This window comes from Sipha flava, unplaced genomic scaffold, assembly GCF_003268045.1.
Source record: "Sipha flava isolate LNK unplaced genomic scaffold, YSA_version1 180_pilon_pilon, whole genome shotgun sequence".
Taxonomy (NCBI): domain Eukaryota; kingdom Metazoa; phylum Arthropoda; class Insecta; order Hemiptera; family Aphididae; genus Sipha; species Sipha flava.
The window spans coordinates 649,379-676,599 of record NW_020272187.1 but is presented as its reverse complement, the minus strand read 5'-3'; the positions used below and the strand labels follow the sequence as shown (position 1 = coordinate 676,599).

Genomic DNA, 27,221 nt, shown 5'->3' with positions numbered 1-27,221 from the left:
TATAGGTACGTGGAAAATATTAAATTCACGCGTTAGATAAACCTATCTGAGAATGGTTTTGAAACAAAATTTTTATTTGGGCCGGGAACCGGGAGGTCATCGTTGTCAATATTATTATAATGCGTGTATGCATTATGCAAGATCAAGGCGTAAGCAATCGATGTATCGGTTACCTACCTACAACGTCATTATAATATACGCGGCAGGTATCCACTAGCTGTTATTTTGCGGTGAGCACACGAGTATAATATTAACCAGGGGTCGGTAAGTAATTTATATTGGAGTCCTAAAGATTAAAATAATAAATCATTGAGGTCCAGTGAAAAAAATCTTTGTCAAATATTTTATATTTGAAAAATAGCAATATAAAAATAAAAATATATAACTATCTAGTTGTTACAGTTATTTTTATAATTAAAATTACAATATTAAAGGTATGAAACTAGATTTACAATATGTTTAAATTAAAAACTACAATATTAGGTCAATAGTAATAATTTTGTATGATAATAATAATAATTTATCAAGTAATTTAATGCGAAAAATTGAATTTCTTTTCCTTAGCCAGTTTTTTGAAATCGGGAACTCGTAGGGAACAACTTATGCGCAATGTGTTCTCAAGGTGAAAGTATGTTAATTTTGTCCGATATTTGTTTTTCAAAAAATGTAATTTTTGAAAATGATGCCTCAAAAATGTACGTCGAACTAAACATCGTAGCCAAATTATTGACAAGTTGATACTTGTGAATGACATCCTTATCCCAGTATTCTGCAAATGACGAATTTCTGTATATTTTAAAGTTGCTTACACACTAGACAGATTGTTTGCGCGCAGTCGTGGTTTTAAATCGGCGTAATTAATCGCTTACGATAAAACAGCCAATTTTAGATTAGATCAATCTCACTATAAAATCCATCGTCATCGTTCATTTTGAGTGAACATTTGCTGAAGACGGCTAAAATTAAACCCGTTGTTTTTGTACGGCGCCTAACCGCGATTATTTACATTTTATAGAGAATGCGGTGGTCTGTTTCTGTAATTTTTGTATAGTTGTCTTTGGATATTGCAATATATTTTTAAAATTACTTATATATTTCAACATGAATTTTGATTTGGAACATTTTATCATTGAAATATGCCATGAAAATAGTATCTGGAACTTAAGTACGTAAAATACCTATACACATTTTATGAAAACATGATTAATCAAATAATTTTTTAATTATTTATTATTATATACATTGTAGAAACCGAAGAATATTACAATATAATTATTAAAAATAATAGTTAGCTTAAGGTAGTAAAGACCACCAGAAAAGACTTCGTGATGTTCTCTGGCGCATTAATCACGAGTGATAGTTTTGGTTTTGTTTTTAATATTTTGTTTTAGAGCGGTTTTTAACCGCGTAAATTATGTGTAGCGTGTTAGCTTTGTATTAAAGCGCTTTTAAATCGCGGCGATTTAAAACCGCGTCCGTGCATGAACAATCCGTCTAGCGTGTAAGCAGTTAAAGGAAAAATCTTCCTGTAGGTCGATTATTGCCATTTAAAGTTTTGATTTTGAAAGATTAAATAATTTTTTAGCTACATCAGTCCATTCTCCGTCTGGGAGAACGTCGTCGTAAGGAATTTTTAAAAATTGTAATAGTTTTCCTATTTCTGAAAAGTCTTTGAATCATCGAAATCCTTTATAAAATCTAACAAAAAACTTAAAAATGTTTCGCTGTTAAAATTTCAGAATCATTTTTGCAGTCAAATACATACGCAATATAAATTATATAATTATTTGTGTACATTTATAGTAAAATTATAGGTATTATTAGCCAAAAAGTACTGATTAAAAGTAATAATTTAAGTATATTTCATATGATTAACAATTTCTACCCCGCGTGGCCAAATGTAAAAAAAAAATATGCGACTAGTGATGGATTAACGCCGTCGGTATAATTGGCATTATTTTAACCCCTAATTATTAACTTATTATTTTATAATAATTTATAAATTATTACCTATATTATTATTATTTCTATTTTATGTTTGATCACGTGGGGTTAGGAAAATAATAAAAAATAATAATCAGGGAACGAATTTATATGCATTTTGCATATTTTTTTGGTTAGTCCAAAAGATTGCTTAGTGAGATAGAATCCGTTTCACATACTGGAGATTAAAAATGCACTACGCATATTTTTGCATATTTGGATATTTTTATTAATAAATGTATATTTTAATATTTTTATATTCTATAGGTCATATTATTACTAATAATGTATACTATATACTATTACAGTAAATAACAAAATCAAGTAAAATGTGTTGGCGGGGTTCAAAGTTTTGACTTTCACGGTCCAGATCCAATCTGCGGTCCACCAGTTTACGACTCCTGATATAAACCTATCTATACATATATACATGTTCAACGAGTAAATTAAGTATGAGATTATTACGGTTGTGTCTTTCTCGCTGAAAGTATAAATGTACGACATATATTAATCATGCGCCAATGTAGGTTCCGGCTGTAGTTGACTAAAAAACGCGTGTTTATGGTCAGTGGTGCAACCCAGGTGGGAGTGTTGTGACTCCCTAAAATATGTAGTTAACTTAACCTTACCTCATTCTCCCCACCAAATACTTTCTAAAGTTAATTTTTTTCAAATGTCTAACCCTCCTTCCTTTGAAAATAAATACTGGTTGCGCCACAGTTTATGGTTCATATACAACAGCACCTTTCATGTGATTACAAATAATTATATTCACCATTTCGTTCTTTCATCGTTGTCGTGAATTTCGTGTGTGTAAGTGTAGACAATATTTTTCACATCGAAATTGTCTACACAAATGAGGTCAATATTATTTGAAGTAATTTAATGAGATTCGTGTTAACGGTTATGAACAAGTACTTGTGCATAATATGTATGTACTGTATAGGTACATATATACACAATATTCATTTATACGTGTCGTAAATAATTACCTAACGTGGTCACGTGGAGTTCACGTTTTTAATTATTATACACAGGAAAATACCCATACTATGTATTATAATTATATCGGTATGTGTAAAACCAAAATTATTTACATAAGCTGGCAGTAATATATACAATACACATCGTAGGTACACGCATTCATCGTATTACACAAAGCCCATGCGCACATGTAAGTTGCATTGATGTATACCGATAATATTGAATTATTGCAGTCCACAACGTAGTGGCGTAGTGAAAGGGGTTTGAAAATGCTTAGTACGTCTAGACATGGGTGCTGCGAGGGGCGTATCCGAATTGGGTCCCAGATAATATTTATGATAAAGATAAACAACTGATTGGGTTCGACTATAAAAATCATAACATACTAGTTCTGTCCGACCACCATGACAATACAACATGTAACTTACCAGTATTAATACATTTGTTAATATTAAAAAATTAATAGATTTGATTTTGTAAAAACTCTATCATTTAAATTTTTACCAATTGAGTAAATTTTTAAAATTTGTAATAATTTAATTTATTTATTTACCATATACCAGTATTCTAATTTATAGGTGACTGACAGTCCAAAGTCTGTAAAAATGAGAAGCGAAATATTTTTTTATACAAACCTAACTAGTGTACTACCTGAAAAATACTGAGATCCAACTGGTGTACTACTTGAAAAACACTGGGACCTAACTAGACTAAATAAGGATCTCTGGGACCCAATTGGTAAATGCCGACTGTGAGAGAGGTGCAAGGGGAGCACTTTCACCCCATTAGGTTAATAAATAAAATAAAATAAAGATACAATATAAATTATTGATAGTTTTGAACTACCTATACCGAAATATGCGATTGTAAACCAAAGTATACATTTATAAACTCAAAACTATAAAATATGTATTATTGTTTATACATATTCATCCACGCTATTGCTATAACGCATATTATATAATGTATACAATATATATATATTATGTATGTAGGCGCCACCAGGAGGGTGCATAATTATATCATAATATCATTGATTTTATATTATTAGTATTAATAATCAATGATATATTGTTTAGATTTTTGTTATCTTCAAATAACAGGAGCCAATAACAATAACAGGCCCTTTAAATATTTTTCAAAAGTCGCCTCCAGGAAAAATATCACGTGTACGGTATGTGAAAACGTCCACAATGTCATGGCTTCACGATTTAAATATGAGTTTTCTTTCGTAAAATATGAATGCCTTTCTTCTTTTAAAATTGGTGACTTAATATCCTTATCTATGCGAGTCGGTTGCGGTGTTATAATATTATTCATTTCGATTCGTATAATTATAATATTTAAAGTTATATGCTAGCATAAGTGTATATAATTATAATAGACGTCAGATAAATATAATTTGTGAATATTTGTCCGCTGAATTATTTCAATAACAGAAAAAGCAATAGCCAATAGCTATAGCTACATAATGATGTATACATAAACGAGTATATCATTTGAAAATTATAAATTCATGTATATTGTAGTTTAAACGATTTGAGGATTAAAATATACCTACAATTTAAAAAGTAAATATATTTTCAATTATTATCGCAATATTATAGTGTATGTATTAGGTTACCTATTAAATAATTATGATAATTTGTCTATCTATACCATGGTAAACGTCGAAAATACAAATATCGTATACGGATAAATAACTAGTAGTCGATCTATATAAAAATGAAGTTTTTTTTTCCAAAATATATTAGCATTAAAAATTATTATTGAGCTATGCGGTGTCGTGCATTTACACATGGAATCGAACAAAGTCTATAAACTATACGAGCGATAACCTTTATTTTTCGAAATAAATTAATTGAATATGCTATAAAAAACGTCCTATTTTTATTGAAGTGTACTATCGTAAACTAACATACAAATATAAGTGGCTAGTTTAAACATTTCGGTGATTGTTTAAAACTTCTGCTCCGTTTAGCAGTAATTATATGTTATGTACATGCACATATTAATAATTATTAATAGTTTTCTATTGTTTAGAATTATTGCTAATGTATTTATTTTTGGAAAAGATAAATGGAAAATAGATCTGAGCAGAAATGAAAATAATAATTTGGAATTGGTTTTGGGTCAATTAAAAATATGAGCTAAAGGGATAAATATGGGGATTGTTGATTTTTGTGATTTAATATCCTCGAGTTCTTGGTAAATTCAGTATGATTATATATATATATATATATATATATATATATAAGAGGTGTGCAATGCGTGCATATGTATTATATGTTCACCACACCAATATTAAGAAAACGCGAAAAGTCGATTCTGAATAATAAATAATAGTTTCATTGTAGCTGTGAATGTTATGGCGTTTATAGTTAGTCTCGCATAAAGAGTGCAAAAATGATTGCAAATTATAATACGCATACTGTTAATCAGTTTATCTAATCATAATACTATTTAGTCATATTAATTTGAACGTTGTTGTAATATTATCATGACGTCCATCATAACCATGCGTGGTTTGTAATATTAATTTATTATCATTTAAATTTGAACAAACCGTATTAGATATTGGTATATATATATTTATAGTAATATTATTGTTATCGCGCTTTTAATTCAAATTTAATTAAACGCATTCGATTTTGATGTGTTTATGCATACAGAAAATATGATGTGAAGTGACGTAAAGGTGGTGTACGGTATATGTGTCTATATGTTTGTGTGTGTGTAATACCGTGTACTTATACTCCACGAAGAAAAACAATAACGTCGATCGCTATTAGCATAGAATATAAATACTAAATAGTATTTATAGTCAATGCTATTAGTTACATTAATAGTTCAGAAACTTAAGGTGTAGAAATACTATCTGAAAGCGACAATGAAAACATAAATTATTGTAAAATTACTGTAAAATACCATCAATTTGTTACTCGTTTCGTTGAGTATCTGAAAATTTAGGAACAATATGCGAGTGGCAAACAATATTTTCGGAATGTTTGCAATACTTTTTCATTTATTAAGGGAATTATGGCGGCTACAAATAGTTTTGAGAGTGTATACAATCGATAGTGCACGGGCGTTCTCAAATAATTTGTGTAACAGTAAATTAATTAAGAAGTCTGAGACACTGCAGTTGTTGGAAGGGTAGGAAGAATCTGATGCAAATCACAAGTACATTCGATAGAAAGCGGAAAACCCAACAGTACGATTTTCCGTCTTCCGTTATATGTTTTGGTGCAGTCACGGGCCAATGCGAATTGAATCCATAGAATTAAACCGAATTCGTATTCCTTGCGGTACCGCGACTTTATCGTTTAAGGACTTTATTATATAGGTACTGCAAGGCCCTGGGGGGGGGGGTAGTTGAGGGCAGCACCACAAATTAGTGGATTGGCCATCGTTAGTTATGTCGATTGAGCAGATCTAAATTTTCGAACCCGGTTAGAATCCTACCACTTTTTAGTTAGACCCGAGTACTACCATTACTGGATAACCGTTGGCATATTGAAATTATACGTTTTGCCGTCACTGATTACTGATAACGCGCGTATTATAAATATTTTTATTTACAACACATAATTAATTACGTAGTTCGTTGCGGCACGTTTTGTGTGTAATGATATTCTTTTTTTTTGTGTGTGTGTGCACGCGTTCATTGTATTTTTATAGTACGTACCACCCAGGTGATAATAAATCGGAATAATATTATACTTTCACTTTCCCTCGGTCTAGTCATTGCGACCGAGCAGTAGTCGTGAGGTTAGCCCTTATTATCTGTCCATTATCATTTATCATAATTATTATTATGCGTCACGAACGGTGCCGGCCTACACCGCCTACCCTATACACGTACCACTGCTAATGTCATTGTGCGTAATTTTTCTTTTGCGGTAAGACCATCATTACTACAGCGGTAGCAGTGATAATAATAGTGGTAACAATAATAGTAGAAATAGTAAGCGTAATCGCAGCGCCTACCGTTTTCCCGAGGTGAATAATCACTTTGTTGAGATTAAAGAGAGAGAAACAGAATTATCATTATATGCCTACATGAAATAATCCGGTGCTTTTTTTTTTTTTTACCGGCGACTGGTTGCCGATGAGGTCGTACCCTTGTCCGGGCAGCGCACTCCATTCGAACCAGTCGGTCAGCAGGTCGACCTTCGTTCGACGGTATTCCGGAAAGGACCTTGATCCGTTTTACGTTAATATTTTTATCATATCACCTCTACGGCGGCGACCACGATGACGGCGTAAATCACCCATTCACTCTGTGACCGTGTCGCCGTACACACGCACGTCGAACCGAAAACCAACGAGAAACGAAAGACCATGAGTGCCAAGTGAGTAACAACCGTTTTTTTTTCCACAGCTTTTACAAATCATTATATTGCTATACTCATGATTCAAAACACGTTTCGTGCGATCGCTTTCCTCGAGTTTCTCGCCCGTCTTAATCCAACATGTTGTTGTTCCATAGATCTGACATCGGACTTATTGGCTTGGCCGTAATGGGCCAGAACCTCATACTTAACATGAACGATCACGGATTTATCGTCACGGCCTACAATAGAACCGTCCAGAAGGTAGACGAGTTCCTCAGCAAAGGGGCTAAAGGCACCAACATCGTTGGCGCACACTCTCTCAAGGAACTGGTCAACTCGTTGAAAAAACCACGAAGAGTCATGATGCTTGTCAAAGGTTAGATAGATAGATTCCAGTCCGTATTCCTATATTCAGTGTCGGATTAAACATTTGTGGGCCACTAGGCAATTAAAATTTTGGGCCCTACTAAATTATTTTTTACATACATCTGTAACATTACTGTCCAATAATTAAAATAAACAGCTTTAATAATGACCAACTATTATTAATAAATAAAATCGTGTGTATTACATTTTTTTTATTTGTGAGAAAAATTAATTATTATATTTTTTCTATTTTTTTTTCAACATTTTTTTATTATTATTACGGCATAAAACACTTACAACTTAATATATATTGTATTTCTTAATGACTTGTCCCATAAATTCGTAAATAAAAAAAAAAAAATATAGTTTTCAGTTTTCACAGAGCCCCTTAAATGAGGCTCTAAGGTGGGCGCTTACTCTGCCTAATGGGTAATCCGGCACTGCATATATTATACTGTTTTCTGTCACGGTTTATTAAATTTCAATTTAATAACTCTTATATGAATCTTACTTAAGATTAGTGAAATATGGACATTTCAGTATCATTTTATAGTGCTCTATAGCATAAGTATAAGCAGGGCTTTTGATCATATTTTAAGCGTTTTTTCAACATCATATAGTACTAATAAGTATAATAGTTACACATAGTGATTCACCAAAAATAATGTAATGTATTATTTCAATGACTAACTTGATATTGTTTGTTCAATGTCATATTAGAATAATTCTTATTTTTCAGGTTCTTTTCAATTTTGTTTATTCTATAGACTTTCATGGTCATGGTCCACATCTACTAAACTCAATTTCTCAATCCAATAAACCATTTCTAATTTAAATATTACATTCTATATCACAAAGAATATATATCTAAAGAAATTAAATTATGTTAATATTTCTAATATTTTATTATAATCATTTATATATTAAAATACACATAAAACAATTTAGATTATTGTTTTTATAATTTTATGAATATTGAATTCAATAGCATTAGGGTAAGGTATTTTATATTTCGTTTGGTTTTCTAAAATGATACTCATGTATGCCATAATAATTATTTTTGGTTTTTTACTATTTTTAAACTTTTTAACTACAATATCAAAATAATAAAATATATGTCCTTGAAAGATAAACTCAAATATTTTGGAGTGTAATAGAACCCGTAATACTGTTACCTTAATGATATAAATGTACATTATTGGAAGTATTACCTGTTAAAGTATATTAATAGTTTTTAAATCAAATTAAAAGTTTATATATTTCTCTTATTTAATTTATTTAAAAGTAGTTTATAAAAATAAACAAAATCAACAATTATACTATAGTGTTTCAGTCAAACTATGTGCAATTTCTTATTTTGTATTGTTCTTTAGTCAAAAGTCCGTTTTTAATTTTTTCAAATCTCTGCTTCTGTGGTAAGATTATTGCTATAAATCCAAGGTCATCTGGTTTTTCTAACATGATATTTGGGGTTTCTGCTAACTTGCTGTTCATTTCCACTAATTTACCTGGAACAGCTGATAATATCTTATGTTCTTCTCCATCAGAACAATGAACTATACACAAAGTTGATCCTGCTTGTACAACTTGAGCTCCTCGTTTGCCTTTTCCTGTCATCATATTTGTTAGTCGATGTGTACTCCCAGAAACTTGAAAATCTATTTTATCAATAGTTTTCCCCATTAATGCATGTGTAGGAGCCAGTGATAAAATACATAGGTTATTAGAATGAATTAGTACGCTGTAGTCCTGATTGGGCTTGTTGTTAACGTCTGTGGCATAACGAGATTCATAGTACCGTTGAACAACTGATGGCGGAATGTGTTCTGGTATTTCAACACTTTCTTCTATCGATGGCACTGAATCTTCATCTACATCGAAATCACGTCCATTCTTTATCACATCCATTTTAATATGTTACAAATTTAAAAAAGTTAAACCATATATTTTAGTTTGTTTGAATAATGTATAATTTGCATTATTTATTAAAAATTTAATGTAGATTTATATTTAATCACTGGTTGTCTGGGTCTGACAAATCACGAATGTAACCAAGTTTAAATCTTTAAATTTTCGTGCACAATAACGTGCTACTGATTAAATATTATCTGAACGTAATTATTTAAACAGTGGTACCAACCAAAAATATTTATTGTCTCGTGTCTTTTAAAAAACGAAAAAGAAACTATAATAATATTGTAGACCTTTTAAGTTTTGTTATTTAAAAAAAAAAAAAAAAAATTAAATCAAATCAAATCAAATGTACAAGTTTATATTTATTGATCTATATTTTAAAATTTCACTTAAATTAATTTAATTTGTAATTTTATTTGTTTTTGAAAACTCGTAAAAAAATAAATACTGATATTTTTTTTAAATATTAATGACTGGCTTGGAAGTTTTAGGAGTTAAATAATGCAAAATATGCATTTAAAATGTTAATTATAAAAAAAAAAGTATTTACAAAACCAATTATAATTGAAAAAAAAATGTACTACTGTTTGGCATTTTGACATATTATTGAAATGTAAATATAATTAAGAAATAAATATATTTTCTGTATTATTTAAGTTAAATACAAAAAAAAACATGTTATATAACACCTATTGAGTTATTGCATTGAATCATTAATACTTTGTTAAGATTTTAAATTTTAAATTTTATTTTTTATAGAATAAAGCTTCTTTCAACATTAGGTTACAGATTTATCCTTATACTGGTTAAGAAAGAAAACAAAATCAATTTTTTACTAATAATTAAATATTTAAAATATGCATATGAAAATTTACAAAATATGCACTTTTTCCTTAAATTAAACCCAATATGCAAAATATGCATTTTTAATTTTCAATTTATAAATTAATCCTTGTATAGCTTGGATTTCTAGTTTGGTCTGCTATAAAAAACTTATAGAGCAACTCCTACAACTTCCATGCCCAATTAATGACAATAATATTATTATGCCCATTTATATTAAAAAAGTGTATAAAGAAGTAAATATTAATTTAATGCTTTCATGTTCTATAGCTGGAAGTGCTGTTGATGACTTTATTGCTCAACTCGAACCTTTGTTGGAAGAAGGTGATATTATTATTGATGGTGGTAACTCTGAGTATCAGGATTCCCAACGTCGAACCAAAACACTTGCCCAAAAAGGTTTGTTGTTTGTTGGTTCTGGTGTATCTGGTGGTGAAGAAGGAGCACGATATGGTCCATCATTGATGCCTGGTGGGAATCCAAAAGCTTGGCCACATATTAAGGACATTTTCCAAGTGAGCATTGTTTTACTAAAAATATTAAAATATTGTCTTTCTATTCACTTGGTTTCATCTGGATCTATATTTTGGTTATGAAAAAATTACTAATATATTGGAGCTATTTTATTTAACATAGATTAATATTATTTATTATTATTTTGTATTCACCATCTTTATATAAAATATTTCAAGTATATAATTTAAAATGTATATGAACATTTTATTATATTGACTATACTATATTTAGGGAGTTTTAATTTCAAAATACTAAATTTGTGAGTGGAAACAGATCTTTTGTTACTATATATATTTTTATTCAATCTGGCCTTGGTTTTATGAAAGTTTTCTATTAAGATAATAACAAAAGTAATTTTAAAAATTTATTTATTATTAAGTTTTAAGTCATGACATTATCTTAATGTTAAAAATTATTTATTTTTTTGTATTAATGATCAGTACAGGGCTATTTGGGTGTGCCATTTATTTATTTTTATATAGTGCCTCAAGGCAACTACCTACCAAATTGATTTTATTATAATTGAAGGAAGTGATTACATTCACTATGATTATTATTTTATTTTTAATAATATTAAAAATGTTTTGCTGAATGTTATATTTTTACTTAAAATTATCGTATAGAAAAAAAAATTTAATTTTAATTTTAAATAAATGTATAATCATCCTTTATTTTTTATTCTTTATTGATAGAGTATTTCTGCTAAAGTTGATGGTGAACCTTGCTGTGATTGGGTTGGTGAGGATGGTGCTGGTCATTTTGTGAAAATGGTTCACAATGGTATTGAATATGGAGACATGCAACTTATCTGTGAAGCATACCACTTGATGAAATCAGCATTGAATATGAATCACAAAGAAATGAGTTTGGCTTTTGAAGAATGGAACAAGGGTGAATTGGACTCATTTTTGATTGAAATCACAAGGAATATACTGCAGTTTAAAGATGACAATGGAGAATATTTAGTTGAGAAAATTCGTGATTCAGCTGGCCAAAAGGGTACTGGAAAATGGACTGCAATCTCTGCATTGGATTATGGTATACCAGTCACGTTGATTGGAGAATCTGTGTTTGCTCGCTGTCTTTCTTCTTTAATTTCTGAGAGAGCAGAAGCTAGTAAAGTTCTCAAAGGACCAACAGAATCCTTCAATGGTGATAAACAAGCCTTCTTAAAAGATATTGGAAAGGTTACTTAATTTTATATTATTTTTAGTTTATTGATAATTTATAATGTATTTATATGTTCCACCATTATTTATTAATTTAAAGTGGTTCTAAAATTACTTAACCTCTATAAAATAGTAAATTCCTACCCTCTATTCCATTATGTTTTTGTTAAAAGTAGAATTTAATTTTTAGGCCTTATATGCATCCAAAATTGTATCCTATGCTCAAGGATTCATGTTGATGCGTGAAGCCGCTAAAATTCATGGATGGAACTTAAATTATGGAGGAATTGCACTTATGTGGCGTGGAGGATGTATCATTAGAAGGTATTATTTAAATGTTTCAGTTATTTTAAAGAATACATTGATTTACATAAGAATGACATTTTAGTGCATTTTTGGGAAAAATTAAACAAGCCTTTGAACGTGATTCAAATCTTACAAATTTACTGCTTGATCCATTTTTCAAGAATGCTATACATGACAGTCAAGTTGCTTGGCGCAAAGTGGTTGCCACTAGTGCAACAATAGGAATACCCACACCAGCTTTCAGTACGGCTTTGGCCTTTTATGATAGTTATAGAAGTGCTAGGCTTCCGGCCAATTTATTACAGGTAAAATATATTTCACTGCATTTTGGTAGTTTATATTTATAATTTTGTTTTTTATGTTAGGCTCAACGTGATTATTTTGGTGCTCATACATACGAGCTGTTGACAGCTCCCGGAAAATATATTCATACCAACTGGACTGGTACAGGTGGAGATGTGTCTGCTAGTACATATAAAGCTTAAATGTGACCAACGATATTTGTTAAATTATTTAATTTATAGGGACCAAAAATGGAAAATAAATATAAATTATAAAACACTCCAATTCATTTAAGATATATGATTTTTTACTTAAAAATAGTTCCATTTTATTTAATTTTTAATTTTCAGATCAAAAAATGGAAATTTGTTGATGTATTAGAAAATTATGGTTAATATTCTTGCCTTTAGGAACATATACATATATATATATTTAATTGTAATATTACCATTAAAAATATATTGTTTTCAAAAAAAACATTTTTGTTGATGAGAATATAGTATATTTTTATTGAAATGTTTGAATTATTAATTCGTTTATAGTTTTATTTTTATTATATGACCTTAATACTAAATTATGTAAATTTAGTTTCTTGATAAATTTGTATTTTATCATTTTTTTTTTTTTAAGCTAAAATTCTGTTTTTATTATCATGTTACATTTATGGTTTATACTTATATTACTTATTTATAAATGTATCCCAAAATTAAAATTAAAAGGTAACTGTAAAAGATAAAAACCATGTTATAGATTTTAACTATTAATTTTACTACAGTGTAGAATATAAGAATAATAATATTAGAATATATTAAACAAATTAATCATTCCCAAGGTTTAATCATAAATTAATTTTTAACTAGCTAAACTAAGAGGAAGTTACAATAAAAGTGAAAGGTATAGACACTGAAGGTTTTGAGTTATTAATACTATTTTATTTTTTGGAAATATATTTTATGTTATAAATACCATATTTTAAAATCTAGTGCTAATACTAGAAAAGTAAACTTTAAATTAACTTTACTTAAAATCAAATATTGTTTATTCTCTATTATTTGATTAATTACTCTCTATTAATCTTTTCTCTTTCTGTGTTTAAGATTAATTTTAAAATTTGTGTTTAAATGTACTTGGATAATGTATGTAACTATGTAAGTAATATATACACATAGGTACATATCGTAAATTATAATATGAATATTCAATAAAATAATGATTGAAAATTAAGATACAAATGATCGAGTATTGTACTGTATCAGTTGTTTTAAACTATGTTAGTCCTCATAAACTTTAAATTATAAATTTTAATACAAAAACTTGTAATTCAAACAATGTGTAGATATTTTATTAAGAATAATAATAATGATCAGTAATAAATATAATAAATAATTAATCTTATGAATAATGATAATAATAATAATAATAATAATAATAATAATATATATATATATATTTATGTATATATAGATCATTGTTGTGGTCTGATGACGCAATTTATAGACAGTATGTTTATATGTACGCGGTATAATAAATAATAATTATAAAAAAACAATAATTTATTATTCTATTCGTACCCTTTGGGAAATGAGCCTTGTCAAGCCATTAACGATATAGCTCATAATAATCAGTTACATTATGTTCTAAAAAATGTACAGGTGAACAACAATTGCAATTCATACTTAGTTTTTGTTATTTTAAAGTGTATAAAATAATGTTTTTAATACAATAATAATAATAATAATAATAATAATAATAATAATAATAATAATAACGCGTATATAACGGTCAAATATACATATATATGCACATGTTATATATAATATATGTATTTGTTTAAATAAATTAGTATGTACACGTAGAATAAATAAATCAAGGCATATAAAAAAAAAATGTACAGTTGTAAAACGTAATAATTATGGGTTTAGGTTTGTGTGAGTGTGTGTGCCGAATAAAAATCAAATAGCAATGTTTTAAGTATGCGTAAAAATATAGTACAATGTGTCGTAATAAAATATACTCATGCACGTAAATATTTCGTTCGATACAAATAATATTGTGTGCTTACACGTATCGGAAGCTAATAAAAACGATATTACACTATTACTATTATTTTTGACACGATCGTCTTGCATTTCACCCGGGTGCAGGTCGAGAATGACGAACAAACGGATTGAAATATACAGTCCACACCAGTTTTATTCGGGTGTTATTTATTTAATTGAGCTTTACGTTTTGAAAGGATTTCATCCCCCCTTCCTCGGCCCCGTTGTTCGTAACTGGTGCTATCTTACAACAGTATAGACTTTTAGTTCTCAAGTGGTCATCTGTATATTATTTGAATTCAAATTTCAAGTAATATTATATTTTTCTTCTTGATATTGTTCAGTCCGACGGTTCGGACGGATAAAGCGATATCATCATTTACAACGGGAAAACTATAAGCAAGAAGACATTTAATAATCAGTTATCTTAGCGCGTGGTGATATGTGAATAATATCAAAGCTATTTTTACGAGCAACGGAGCGGATGGATATGAAAAAAAATTAATACCGTGATGGAACACAGTGAAATCTCGCGAAAAATGTTCAACAAGAATAAAACACAAATCACTCGTTCTTCTACGACATAGGATCCGGAAATTTATGTTAAAAGCTTTACACTCATACAGGGCGGACTGACAGAGCTGGTAGGTGGTCGTACCCACCCAAGCCCTCCAGAAATGTTAAGTGTGGGCCTCGAGCTATATTTGTAGCACGAGTCGTTTGCCAGTTTGTAAAACTTTTATCTACCCATCCGAGTCCTCAGTCCGCCCTTGGTTATAGTCGTATGCGAATTCCGTATACATCAAGAGATGAAAATCGCGAGTTTCCCAATAATAGTATATGTTGTAATTTTTTTTCTATAATTGTTTGTACAAAATATCAATCTTTTCACAGTGCGCTATGCGCGACTGCGCTATACAGTAGCGCGCGCGAGGAACGTATTGAGCAACGTATAGGCAATAAGTTATATAACATAATATGCACATGGGTGTAATATTAATACATTACAACAGTAACTTAACGAACATAATTACAGAGAAGAAAAACTAAACAATATACACAATGATAAATGTACAACGGTGCCGCCGCGTGTTCGTGACGAGTACGTACGTACCTTTATGTTTTTGTATTTTTTTAATTTTATTTTATAACAACGTGAAATTGTCAAATACCGACTTGCTCATGCAACTGAACCGACTTATATCAATTACAATCTCTATCTCTGTCTGTCTGTCTGACGGTCTGTTACTCCTACACTTTCCACCCGGTCCGCTGTAACCATGTACCGGAAAATTGAATTTCTCGTTAGGGTTAAAAAAAAAAAAAAATAAATAAAAAAAATAAATCTTGTAAAAAGTGCGCGCCCGATCGAATCCCGTTCTCGTACGAGCACCACAACAATAATAATGCGTTCACCTCTAGGTTTAGCCCTACACGCCAGTAAAAGTAAGCGGGTAACAACGTATACTGGGAGTATACGCGCGCAAACGCTATTTTTGCTGCGTTGTACACGGATGGATTCGGACATTTCCCGAAAAAATTATTTTTTATCACGGCTGTGTACCCTCACATCTCTCCGGACAATGTACTATTCGGATACGTAATGTTATGTGTACGGGAGGTACATGCAACGAGAGTACAGAACGCGCGTGTTACCTGTTATTATACTATTATTTTTTTGAGAACGTTTTCCCGGACCCAAATCCCGTGTACGTACATATACGTAAATAATACGGTCGTAAGGGTGGCCCGGCCGATTCTTCGAAGTGGAAGAATTCGCCAGAGAAATTCGACACAGGCGAGGGCGGGAGGAAGGCGCAGAAATGCGGTTTTCGATGTGTTCACGTTCATTCCTATACATACTTTGGCACTGCACCGCAAGAGATCAATCATGGTTCGTTTTCGAGCACGGTAACGCGTATAATATTGATATCGAAAAAACGGTTTTCGGCAAGTCAAAAGAGAGGTTAGGTATACACTATTGTAATTCGTATGAATACATAAACGAATGCGTTCGCGTCACAGCGCTACAGTAATAACAATAATAATAATGTCACGAACACACTGTGTACAATATAATATAATGAACGTGAAAACTGTCGAGGACGGGCGTACATAATATAATACTTATTAGGTCCCGTGCAACGCCGCCATAGAAAGTTTTCACTGTAATATAAACAATAATGACGAACGTGCGTCGACACCCGCAACGAAAAAGTTTATAGTAAACGGCAGTTTATGTAGTCTGTATCTCATTAAAAAAAAACTTAAAGTTTGTTATGGAATGGGGGAAATACGGTTTATGGTTTCTTAAGCAACAGAAGAGATTTTTCAAAATTATTTTTCGAAAAACTGGTATACGTACATATATCATCCCGAAAAGTTGGCGACAGACATAGTATACGATATTTTTCGTTGCGGGTGTCCACGCGTGTAGCGCCTAACTGAGCGTAGTCCCGCAGTGTCAAAGACCGAATAGTAGCAGGTAGGTTACGTAGGACATGATGACAGTATAAATTTATGTGTACCACGGACAGATTCGTCGGAACCCGAAAGTTCCGAAGGCGGCAGCGTTGTACAGATATTATACGCTTTGGCTGATCCAGAGCAAGACAACGGGGATGAGCGTTTTGAGGATAATGTAGCTCGACAAGTCGGTCGGAGGTGTGAGGGTGCGACGGCCGTGGTCGCACGACACGTCTTCGAATGGAAACCGTCCTGGCGCGCGCAGGAAATCGTGTGTCACGCGCGCGCCGATGTGTTGTTCGTCGTAACAATTCAGACGTCCGTCGTGGGTCAAATTATGTCCGTCTCGTACACTTTGTTGACGGTAGTCGTCGCGGCGGTAGCGGCAGCGTTGTTCGACATAGTGGCCGCGGTCTTGTTCGTCGTGGCGGCGTCCACGTCGGATTGTCGTTTCTCGGCGTCGGCGGCCGACGACTTTACCGCGACGGCCAGCTGGGTGAGCGAACCCGATATGGGAGCGGCCGCGCTCATGGACAGGCCCATTTTCAGCAACAGGTTGCCCTCGCTGCCCGTCTTCTTCAGCTGCAGCAAGTCGGGCGTCGGTTGCGAACGCTGCAGCTGCTGCAGACGCATGTACTGCTCCTGCAGCGCTTTCTGTTTCTTCAACAGTTCCTGGTGCCGCTGTTCCAGTTGCTCCTGCCTGCTGACCGACCCGGTCGCGACTAAGGTAGCGTGCTGCTGCTGCTGCTGTGCGATCGGCGGTTCGGGCATCGGCGGTTTACCGCAGCCGCCGCTTGAAGGGATCGTCGACGGGACGGCGGACATGACGGTGGTCAGCGATCCCTTGCGGCTGGGCGGGCTGCCGGCCGACGACGACACCGAGCTCCTGGGAGACGTGGACGCGACCGAGCCGCCCACGCACGTGGTCGGCGACGCCACCGGAGACTTGGAACTGGTCCGCGGCGGCGGCGGCGGCGGCATGCGTTTGTTCTGCAGGTCGGGCGTGCGTTCCGGCACGGGCGGCTTGCCCGCTTCCGACGAGGTGCTGCTCAACCGCCGTAGCACCGGTTTCGGGGCCAGGCACGCGGGGGCCACGGGCGTTACCGCGGTTACCGCGGCCGTCTCGGCCACCGTCACCAATGCCGTTGCTGCCGTATCCGTCGCCGCCGTCACCGCGGACGATGTCGACGGGGGGGTGGTCTGGAGTTCGTCTAGCAAAGTGTCGAGTGCGTTCTCCGTACCTGTTGGCTCGCGCTTTCCAGCACCGCCGTCTGATCCGGTTCCGGCCTGGTCCACGACACTCCCCTGTCCAACGACACTCCCCTGCGGAACAGATAAAAAAACCCTGTTAAAACGCGTCCCACGGATTCGACATGATAATGCGGTGTTCGTGCACGCTAGTTAAAAGGACGGCATATTCGGAAAAATTGCGATAAATTAATACGTCGGTTATAAATCAAAAAATATATGTATATACAACGGGCATGAGGTTTTTGAAAAATTGTTTTGAAATCGTTGTCGTGTTTCACGTGATTTGAAATCTCGCCGTTTTTGCATTATCTATGCGATTATATTGTACTTTACATCTGAACCGAGGATTCGCGTCGAAACAAAGAAATATATTTATAATTCGTTTTTGATTATAATTTGTTTTTGTTTTAAATTTTTAAATCGTATCGAACACGTTTCAGTGGATGTCGTTCATGTGCGCTTTTGAAATGACGTCCGATTAGAGCTGACGATTATTGGCCGTACGGTTGGCGTGATAAATCGCACGTATCACGACCAAATTATAATTAACGAAATTATTGTGCATTAAAATAGAGAGGTCCTTTAGTGTTAAACGAACGACGTGGTATGAGGTCCTTTTGACTAGCACATACAAACACATATACACACACACACACACACACACACACGCATACACAGTAGGTACAGTATAATAAACATTAAATAATGTAATACATTATTTTTCTCGAAGATTCGTCGCGGGGGCTGTCTTTCAATTTCTTTACTTTTTGTTAACGCTCGTTGGTCATGTATTTGGAAAGCGGACGGTATTGATATTTGCATAATCTTAACGAAAAAACTGTTTCTTACGGGGCACCCTTCGATATTAATTTCCAAGTATTATTGCCCCTTGATGCACAAACGACAATTATTGAATGTATAAAATAACGCCGCGGCAAACTACGAACTATTCGCAATTTCAGAGTACACGTTTAAAATATTAGTTATACATGTTATACTCTTAATACTTAATGAGTTGTCAAGCGAATTGGTTTCATCGAAAAACCATATTATCGGATTGTTGAAGTTACACATTTTGTTGGAATGTTAAAACAAATAACGTTTGGCGGTATACATATTTGATCAAAAAGTTATTACATTATTTACATTTAAGAATATAGACTTGTATTATGTTCGCACACGTTACGAGATTTTAAAAGCTACATTTATAATGTTTTATATAAACGTATTTTATTTTTTAATCAAATAATGGAATTGATATGCGAGGGATACGCGATGGTTTTTTTCCGTGTGGTTCAATTTTAGACAGTTTATTTCTCACTTTTTCTATTAAATACCAAAAGAAATATTTTGTGCGTAATGTGTCAATAATTTTTTTCTTTCTTATAATATCGTAAGCGAAAGTTTCACTTGAATGATAGATTATCTACCCTTTACGTCAAGTATAGCACTTGGATTTCTGGATTTCGTAATATCTACGTAAAAAGGGTAAATTTATAGGGATCTTTACCGATTTTTATCGTGACTTAAAAGTTTTTATAGAGTTGCCATTTTATAAATGAATAGATAATAATGCGATAATTTCATACATTTTTGTTGATTATGAAATACGAAGTTGTTTTTAGTTTACGTTTCCGTAAACGCGAGAAAAAAATAACAACGATAGTATTAAAGAAATAATAACAATAGTAAACGCATAAGTTTACAGAATGTTAAAAAACAAATATTATATACTTAATTCATTGCGGATTCGCTAAGTTATATTATTATATTTTTGCAATGTTTATTCGAGAGAAAATCTAAATAACAGAAGTATAGGTAAGTAGTAAATGTATTTTTGTTTACTTAAAAATTTGTTATTATACACCAAAAATAATAGATGGAACTATGGTATCTATACGTATATTTTATTTAAATATTTGTTAATTAATAAATTTTGTTCGTACATAATTCAGTTAAATATATTTATACTCGGAAAAGGTTATTTTAAATGTATACTTCTCAATAGCAATATAACTACGAAATGAGATTGACATAATTTACGTTGAAACAAATTACGGTTGTGCTTACATTTTTATTGTACCAATTGAAACGAACTGAAAGGAAATGCGCCTCCATGATTGATTTATTATTTTAAACATTGACTGAACCTTTTCCAAATATATTAATATACTATAGACGAACTGTAATATAGAGCTTGAGAATACTTGTTAAGAAATTTTATTTGTAGCAAAAACGTGTTATTGAATTACTTCTTGGTACATTAATAATTACTTGGTTTAATGTAACACATTTATCGGTGGTTAAGACGTTTTATGAATTTTAATTTAAAAAAAGTTAGTCATATTAATACTGTAATAGACATTAAAGCAGATGTACGAACCCTCGTTGTTGTACCGATCACAAGATAGCCTATATATTATTACATTACTTTATTTATAAGCAATATTTTGTTAATTAAATGGGTAATTGAAAGACAGCCACTTCAAACAGTATATAGTATAATAAATTATTAATAATTATGTGCAAAAGTAATCTACAAACTATAAACGTTAATTACATATTTTTGCTGTGTAAAATATATGAGGCATGCGTAAGATAATAAAGTAAAAGCCAAGAAATTTTGACTTAGAACAAAATATTTTCAAACTAAAGAAAATATTTCTTTCAAAAACAAGCTATAAGAAAAATGTAGCGTTTCAAATGTATACAAAACTTATTATTGTAATGCAAGTACTGCAAAACTATTTAAAACAAACTTTCAAATATTCAAGCGGTTCTTTCGAGCGAATCAGTAAATCTTTTGGATATATTTGTATTCGTAGGAACATGCAAAATATATGTATATATATAAATGTATATTATAAATGGTTTAAAACAATTATTGTCATATATAATCTAAGGACGGATTGCGTAAAAATCGATTTGAAATTATAAATTTAGTTAATATCGACAAAAAAAGTGCAATCTACAATAATCTCAATGAAAATGAACTGTTCAATAATATGCAATTAGAAATTGATTTAATCATTATATGCTACTCATAGGTCTGACTACAGTGATTAAAAGAGTATTAGTAAAATTATTATTAATGAAAAAAATGTATTTATTAATATATGTATAAGTATAATAATTTGGTGTTAGCTTTTTTTATACAACGTTCAAAAGAGACTATAGACTTATTGAATGGGATATTATTATGGATTAGTAATTGTATTATTTTTATTTTGATAACCTTGTTAATAAAGTTATATCAAGTTACCATAAAATTAAATATATATTTACACATATACTCGGGTAATTACCAAAATCTATCCGAATTGAAACATGACGAGTAATTTGCAATGGACGTCCACGGAAAAAATATATTACAATACTTGTTCACAATCTACATTATCCGTGCAGGCGTTATTCACACACTATATTAAAAAAAAAAAAAACACAGGCAAACTAAATAATAATAATAATAAATAAAAAACAAACCAAATAATATATATAAACGAGGAATAAGACTTGCAGTTCAAATGAAAAGGCAGAAAAACAGTTATTAAAGAATATACAATACAAAAAAATAACAGTCATTATCATTGGGCTCAATGGAATTAACAATTGTTTGTTTTAAATTAAGCGCTACGGTTAATAATAAAAAAAAAAAAAATAAAAAAAAAAAAAACATATTTACTAAACATTTCCAATGTGAAATTAACTTTTTTTCTGTACGACAGTGAAAACTATAGTAGTAAGTCGTACACACGAAGAAATAAATATACGATAAGTAATTCTTCGCAGGAATATATGAATGTGTAAGTCAGTGGGTGTGCACGCGCATGTGTGTGTATTTTTGTGTATATAAATGCGTGTGACCAAAGTAAAAATTATACATTGTAATAAAAAAAAAAATTAATTATGTCCATTGCACGACCATGTCGCATATTTTAGTATATATAAAAAAAGAAAAATACACATGTTGTCTAAAAGTCCATGCAAATAAATCATTGAAATGAGAATAAAAAAAAAAACTCGTGTGTTAAGATAATATAGAAAATGAAACATCATAAAAGTAAGAAAATATTGAAAATAAAACCATTAATTATTAAACAAAAGAAATACTGAACCGTTTACCTGAACCACGGTCATATTATAATAGGTATCTAACGAGAGATGCATGCATCGTCAGTATGATCTAAAAAAATAAAATATATATAAAACCAACATTTCACGGGGATAATGTTAATGAATAAAATGGAATAATACATATAACAAATGGCAACATATAATAAAAATAATAGTTATGAATTCAAGTAATAAAACTCAGATGAACATGAAAATGAGTCAAGCAGATGAATAAAAAAGTATTACATCAATTCATAAGCATTAAAATACAACGATTCGAAGAATTTTGGACTTGTAAAACAATGAAAAAATTTACTCATGGCTAGTAATCGCATCCTTGAAGTTTGCACTCCAACGCCAACCAAACTGGTAGCCAATTTAAAACAAAAATAAAAAACAAAAATTAATTTCTATAAAGCTTTTTTTTTTGCTTTTTCTTTATGTAGTCATTATTTAAAAATACTATTAATAAGACATGTCCCGTGATTATAAATATATTGTTATTTACGAGATAATGCATATATATATATATATATATATATTATTATTATATATATATATATATATATGGCATAATAATATTATGTTACGAAAATATAAAATGCAAAATAAACGTTAAAACACATTGGAAATGCATTATAATAATATGTTTAGTTACACACGTTTAGAAATTGATCAACTAAGTTTTCGTAAAAAGCAAGTTAAACTAAAACAACATTATATTGAATAATAATAATAATAATAATAATAATAATAATAATAAATAAAAAAAAGAACAAAGCTATATTTCTGTAAAGGTCCGCAAATTCGGCAAGACTTGTAGGTTGAAAATACGAATACGAAAACTAAAAGAACCCTTTATATAACAATATAAATGTCGTTTTTTTATTTAATTTTTTTTTTTTTTTTTGTAGATGATCGAAAGAAATGAACGAAGTACGAATTTACTAAATGGCGACTCAAGAGTTACCGAGATCTCGGTAACCGATTATACCTTGGCGGACGATGTAGGTGTAATTGGCGGAGTGTTTTCATTAGTCGGTGATAGTCTGGGATCGGGCAAACGCTGTTCTTGTACGGATGCTAGTCTGTAAAACAATAAAACACAATGTACGGTTAAAACCAATTTTTCTCACAAATCATTGGGATTTTTATAGCAATTTTTTTTTTTTTTTTTGTATGAAAATTCGCGTATTCTCCTTTACGCCAATATTGCCTAGTCGAGCGAAGATGTTCAACAGCTAAGTTCTGAGAGTGGATTAAATATTTAAATATTAGTTACTTATTACTGTTTTACAGTAATTTTTATCATCAAATAATATTTAATTAAGTAGTCGTTATTAACTCTCGTTAAATATTCAAGAGAAATGAATTAATTCGAATTGACTAAGGCTTTGATTTATTTTTTACTCATTAAAATTCGATATTATAATTTAAAAATTATAATTGTTACTATTAGTAAGACAGCGTGATAATATATCATTTAGAAATTGGAATACTTGAAACACTATGGTTATATAGTTTCAGTTGGTAATCGAAAACATTTTAGACAAATTAATATTTACTTAAAAAAGTCTTGCCGGTGATCATTAATTTTCTTGTTCACTCATTATAATGACATAAGATGAAACTACCATAAGCTATTAATTGAGAATTTTGAAGTGATAAGGTATCCGACGGGAGAACTTAATGGTAATTAAAATAACCAACATTTTCTAGATTGCAGACAAAAGGCAAATAGAACTTGATAATGGGATCAGATTAACCAATTTAATTTCAAGTTAGATCAATTAGCTTTTGAAATATATATTAAGATTTCAGAACAAAAGTATAGTGATATTGAGTCGCAAGAGAAGAATAACATGCAAGTTGTAGACGGTTTATGCGATAAACTATTTTAAATTATTAAAATCATTTTTATTTTGTTAATATTGATAGTATAATATTACACGAATAAATAAATCTACAAAACATCTGAATAGATTAAAAAAAAGGTGTAAATTTTAAAATATTTAAGCATCCTTTGGCAAATCTTTGATCATCGACAAATAAATTATTATAAATTATTAATACATTTTTTAGAAGTATATGTACTTAAATACTGAGTTCATTTATATAAAATAAACTATACTTTCTATAGACACATGTTGTAGTATAGTTGTTTATAAATAATAAAAATATTAATTATTGAGTAGTAGGTTTATAAAACGTAAATGATTTACCTCTTGAGTGTTACAAGCGTTCCGGTTAATTTTTTACATCGTTTGAGTGCGCTCTCGAGTCGATCGGGCTCATCCTTGAGAAACCTATACAGGCAGAAGATTTATTGAATTATATATTATAACATTAAGGACCTAATATGAATATTATATGAGTAAATTTACTTTTCCTCAGTAACGGCTCGGTCCATTTCCTTGGTCAATACGTTTCGGATAGATTCCTGTAGACTCGGAAACTTCAGTTTCAATTCCGCAACAGTTTTACTGAAGAAGAAAAAAAACACAGTAAGAAACGAAAATATTTATTTTCTTAAGAATTCAACGTAATTTTACGGAAAGTTCACGCGTCGTATTTTCCGATATCATAAAAATTCGAAAGAAATCTCATTAGATTTTCGAAATACAATTAGAAATAAAGTATATTTATATACATCGTAAGAAGAGAATAAGAGGAATTAGTTTCACGAGAAATATACGTTGCCAACGGGATTCCCAGGAGAACGAGAGAACGAGAAACGATGTCGTAACGATTTTGGTTTAGGGACGATGGAACTCTCGTGTCGAGCCCGTTGGCTATGATATATATTTTGGATACCTGGATTTGCTGAGGACAAGCGCCATGTTTTCCACGTCTGACATGTTTACTCGGGACTTCTTGTTAATGACGTTTCCCCTCAATTCTTCCACCGTGCTCTCGAGTTCCCTGTGCGGACACACGCGGCAAAATAACAACACCCATTAACAAAATTCACAAGCGAAAACTATAAATTCTTGGTTACGCGGCTCTGGGTTATTGAGATTTGTAATCTAATACCTTATTATTTATTTAGGTTAATACACTATAAATATGAGTGTGACGATCGTCACTATAATAAGTTTATTTAAACTAACAATGCAACAATAGTATAATATTCATAAAAACTGTATCGTAATATCGAAGAGGGAGGGACGGTGCTACGGGTAAAGCTTCAGCCACCTTGATGAGTCGGATTATTTTTTTTCGGATAAAATGTATTTGTTATTTTTCTTACGATCCGCACTATCGAGGTGCGACGAGTAGACAAGAAAATGCGACCATATGATGTGAACACATGGACGTAGTTACGAAGTTACATAAGTATTCAATCCGATTGGATGTTAACATTTTACCGAATTTTGACGTGAAATCAAATAACTATAATTTCCCAATGACATGGGTTAACAATTTTTTTAACATACTTTAAGCAAGGTACATGGAGTACTATTATTACAGCAGTAAAGCATCAAAATAATGCATTTCGATGGGACCATATATATTTTCGAGGTTTATCTTGTGAACAAATTTTTCTGAAGTTATTTTCAAATATTTTTGAGAGGTTTCAATTGAAACATATATAATGAGGTTATCGTAACGGTTCGACGAACATTTTTCTAATTTGGAATTCAAAATTATAATGTACTACAAGTATGCGCATAAGAAGTTAACGAAATGTTTGTAAATTATAAAGTTGCCGTTCGCGTTATGCTATACTTATACAATAAGGACAACATTTTCGAGTTTTCACGCGTTCGTATATGTTATTACGTATTACAATAATTGTTATCTTACCAATTAAGAAAAAAAGCAACGAAGGCGAATTTATCCGAGAGAATTTCACGAACAAACGAATTATTATTACAGAAGACCACCGAAAAATATGTTTGGCTACGAAACGCGTAGCGCAGCATGATGCGAACGTGTAAAATAAGCGTAACACGTCGCGTTACTACATTGCTTATGATTTCCGACATTCGGCGAGAGTACAAGCAACAACGGTTTATTTCCGCGAGAACGGAATTCATAGAACAGAAGGTACCGACTAAATAATAATAATATCTACACACCACGCTGTATATTATATTATATTGTACTATTATGTGTGGAATTACACTCCGGCGATCTATTAAGATTAAGAGATGTCAGACAATGATATTGCGTGTTTAAAATCTTTATAGTGTGAATAATAACGCGTTAATAGTATTGTAATTCATCAACTTTTTCCCGACTACGGTCGGATGGTAGAAAAAAAAAATAAGTATAGCTGTTACACAATGCATCACATAGTGTATTATTATTATTATTATTATTATTAAATATGTCGTCGACGGTTGACACTTACGTCAAGTCGGTTTCCAGCCTGATAATCTCCTGTTTGTATATATCCTCTTCCCTGTCCACGCGTGCCCTCTCTTTCGATCCGGATTCGCTCCACGCCTGGTCGGCGCCGGAAGCGATCAACGCTCTAGATACAAAATTAAATTACATTATCTGCACGCAGTACATTTAATAAATATATTATAATAAATATTAAAATAATTCCCTGATCGGTGATTGGTCGGAAAAAATTTTAAATCCCGCGGAGGGTTTTTCGTTTCGTTTCGTATTATAATAATATTATAATTGTATAACAATTA

At 31.4% G+C, this 27,221-nt stretch overlaps 3 protein-coding genes across 20 annotated transcripts in view; 1 reads left to right on the top strand and 2 right to left on the bottom strand.

The window, feature by feature from the left end:
* The first annotated feature begins 6,908 nt into the window (after window positions 1-6,908).
* LOC112680775 (6-phosphogluconate dehydrogenase, decarboxylating) lies at window positions 6,909-12,989 on the top strand. The gene is made up of 7 exons (XM_025550966.1): window positions 6,909-7,322; window positions 7,460-7,680; window positions 10,698-10,942; window positions 11,636-12,130; window positions 12,303-12,436; window positions 12,501-12,723; window positions 12,784-12,989. The coding sequence occupies exons 1-7, from the start codon at window positions 7,312-7,314 to the stop codon at window positions 12,901-12,903; spliced, it is 1,449 nt and encodes a 482-aa protein (XP_025406751.1). The 5' UTR covers window positions 6,909-7,311; the 3' UTR covers window positions 12,904-12,989.
* On the bottom strand, window positions 8,910-9,777 carry LOC112680776 (protein Simiate). Its single transcript, XM_025550967.1, has one exon. It carries the CDS (start codon window positions 9,576-9,578, stop codon window positions 9,009-9,011), a length of 570 nt encoding a protein of 189 aa, XP_025406752.1. The 5' UTR covers window positions 9,579-9,777; the 3' UTR covers window positions 8,910-9,008.
* A 2,254-nt stretch (window positions 12,990-15,243) lies between the features above and the next one.
* Window positions 15,244-27,221, bottom strand: part of LOC112680806 (coiled-coil domain-containing protein AGAP005037) — a 174,517-nt gene continuing 162,539 nt past the window's right edge. For 14 of the 18 annotated variants that reach the window (XM_025551009.1, XM_025551013.1, XM_025551006.1 and 11 more), the window contains 6 exons: window positions 26,927-27,049; window positions 25,384-25,491; window positions 24,954-25,052; window positions 24,792-24,875; window positions 23,564-23,657; window positions 15,244-18,528 (listed from right to left, as the gene is read on the bottom strand). In XM_025551009.1, the coding sequence (XP_025406794.1) occupies window positions 17,536-18,528; window positions 23,564-23,657; window positions 24,792-24,875; window positions 24,954-25,052; window positions 25,384-25,491; window positions 26,927-27,049 (1,501 nt within the window). In that variant the 3' untranslated portion in view covers window positions 15,244-17,535. Of the gene's footprint in view, window positions 18,529-21,761; window positions 21,876-22,578; window positions 22,640-22,881; window positions 22,936-23,563; window positions 23,658-24,791; window positions 24,876-24,953; window positions 25,053-25,383; window positions 25,492-26,926; window positions 27,050-27,221 lie in introns of those variants that run through there. The other 4 variants (XM_025551017.1, XR_003148350.1, XM_025551018.1 and 1 more) reach the window with 4 other exon arrangements.

What these genes read in the sequence shown, in the direction of transcription:
- LOC112680775 (XM_025550966.1), top strand. An exon ending in AGTCATGATGCTTGTCAAAG is followed by an intron (nt 7,681 to 10,697) that starts GTTAGATAGATA and finishes CATGTTCTATAG; the next exon opens with CTGGAAGTGCTGTTGATGAC. An exon ending in TCTTAAAAGATATTGGAAAG is followed by an intron (nt 12,131 to 12,302) that starts GTTACTTAATTT and finishes TTTAATTTTTAG; the next exon opens with GCCTTATATGCATCCAAAAT.
- LOC112680776 (XM_025550967.1), bottom strand. Translation starts at nt 9,578, where the DNA reads ATGGATGTGATAAAGAATGGACGTGATTTCGATGTAGATGAAGATTCA.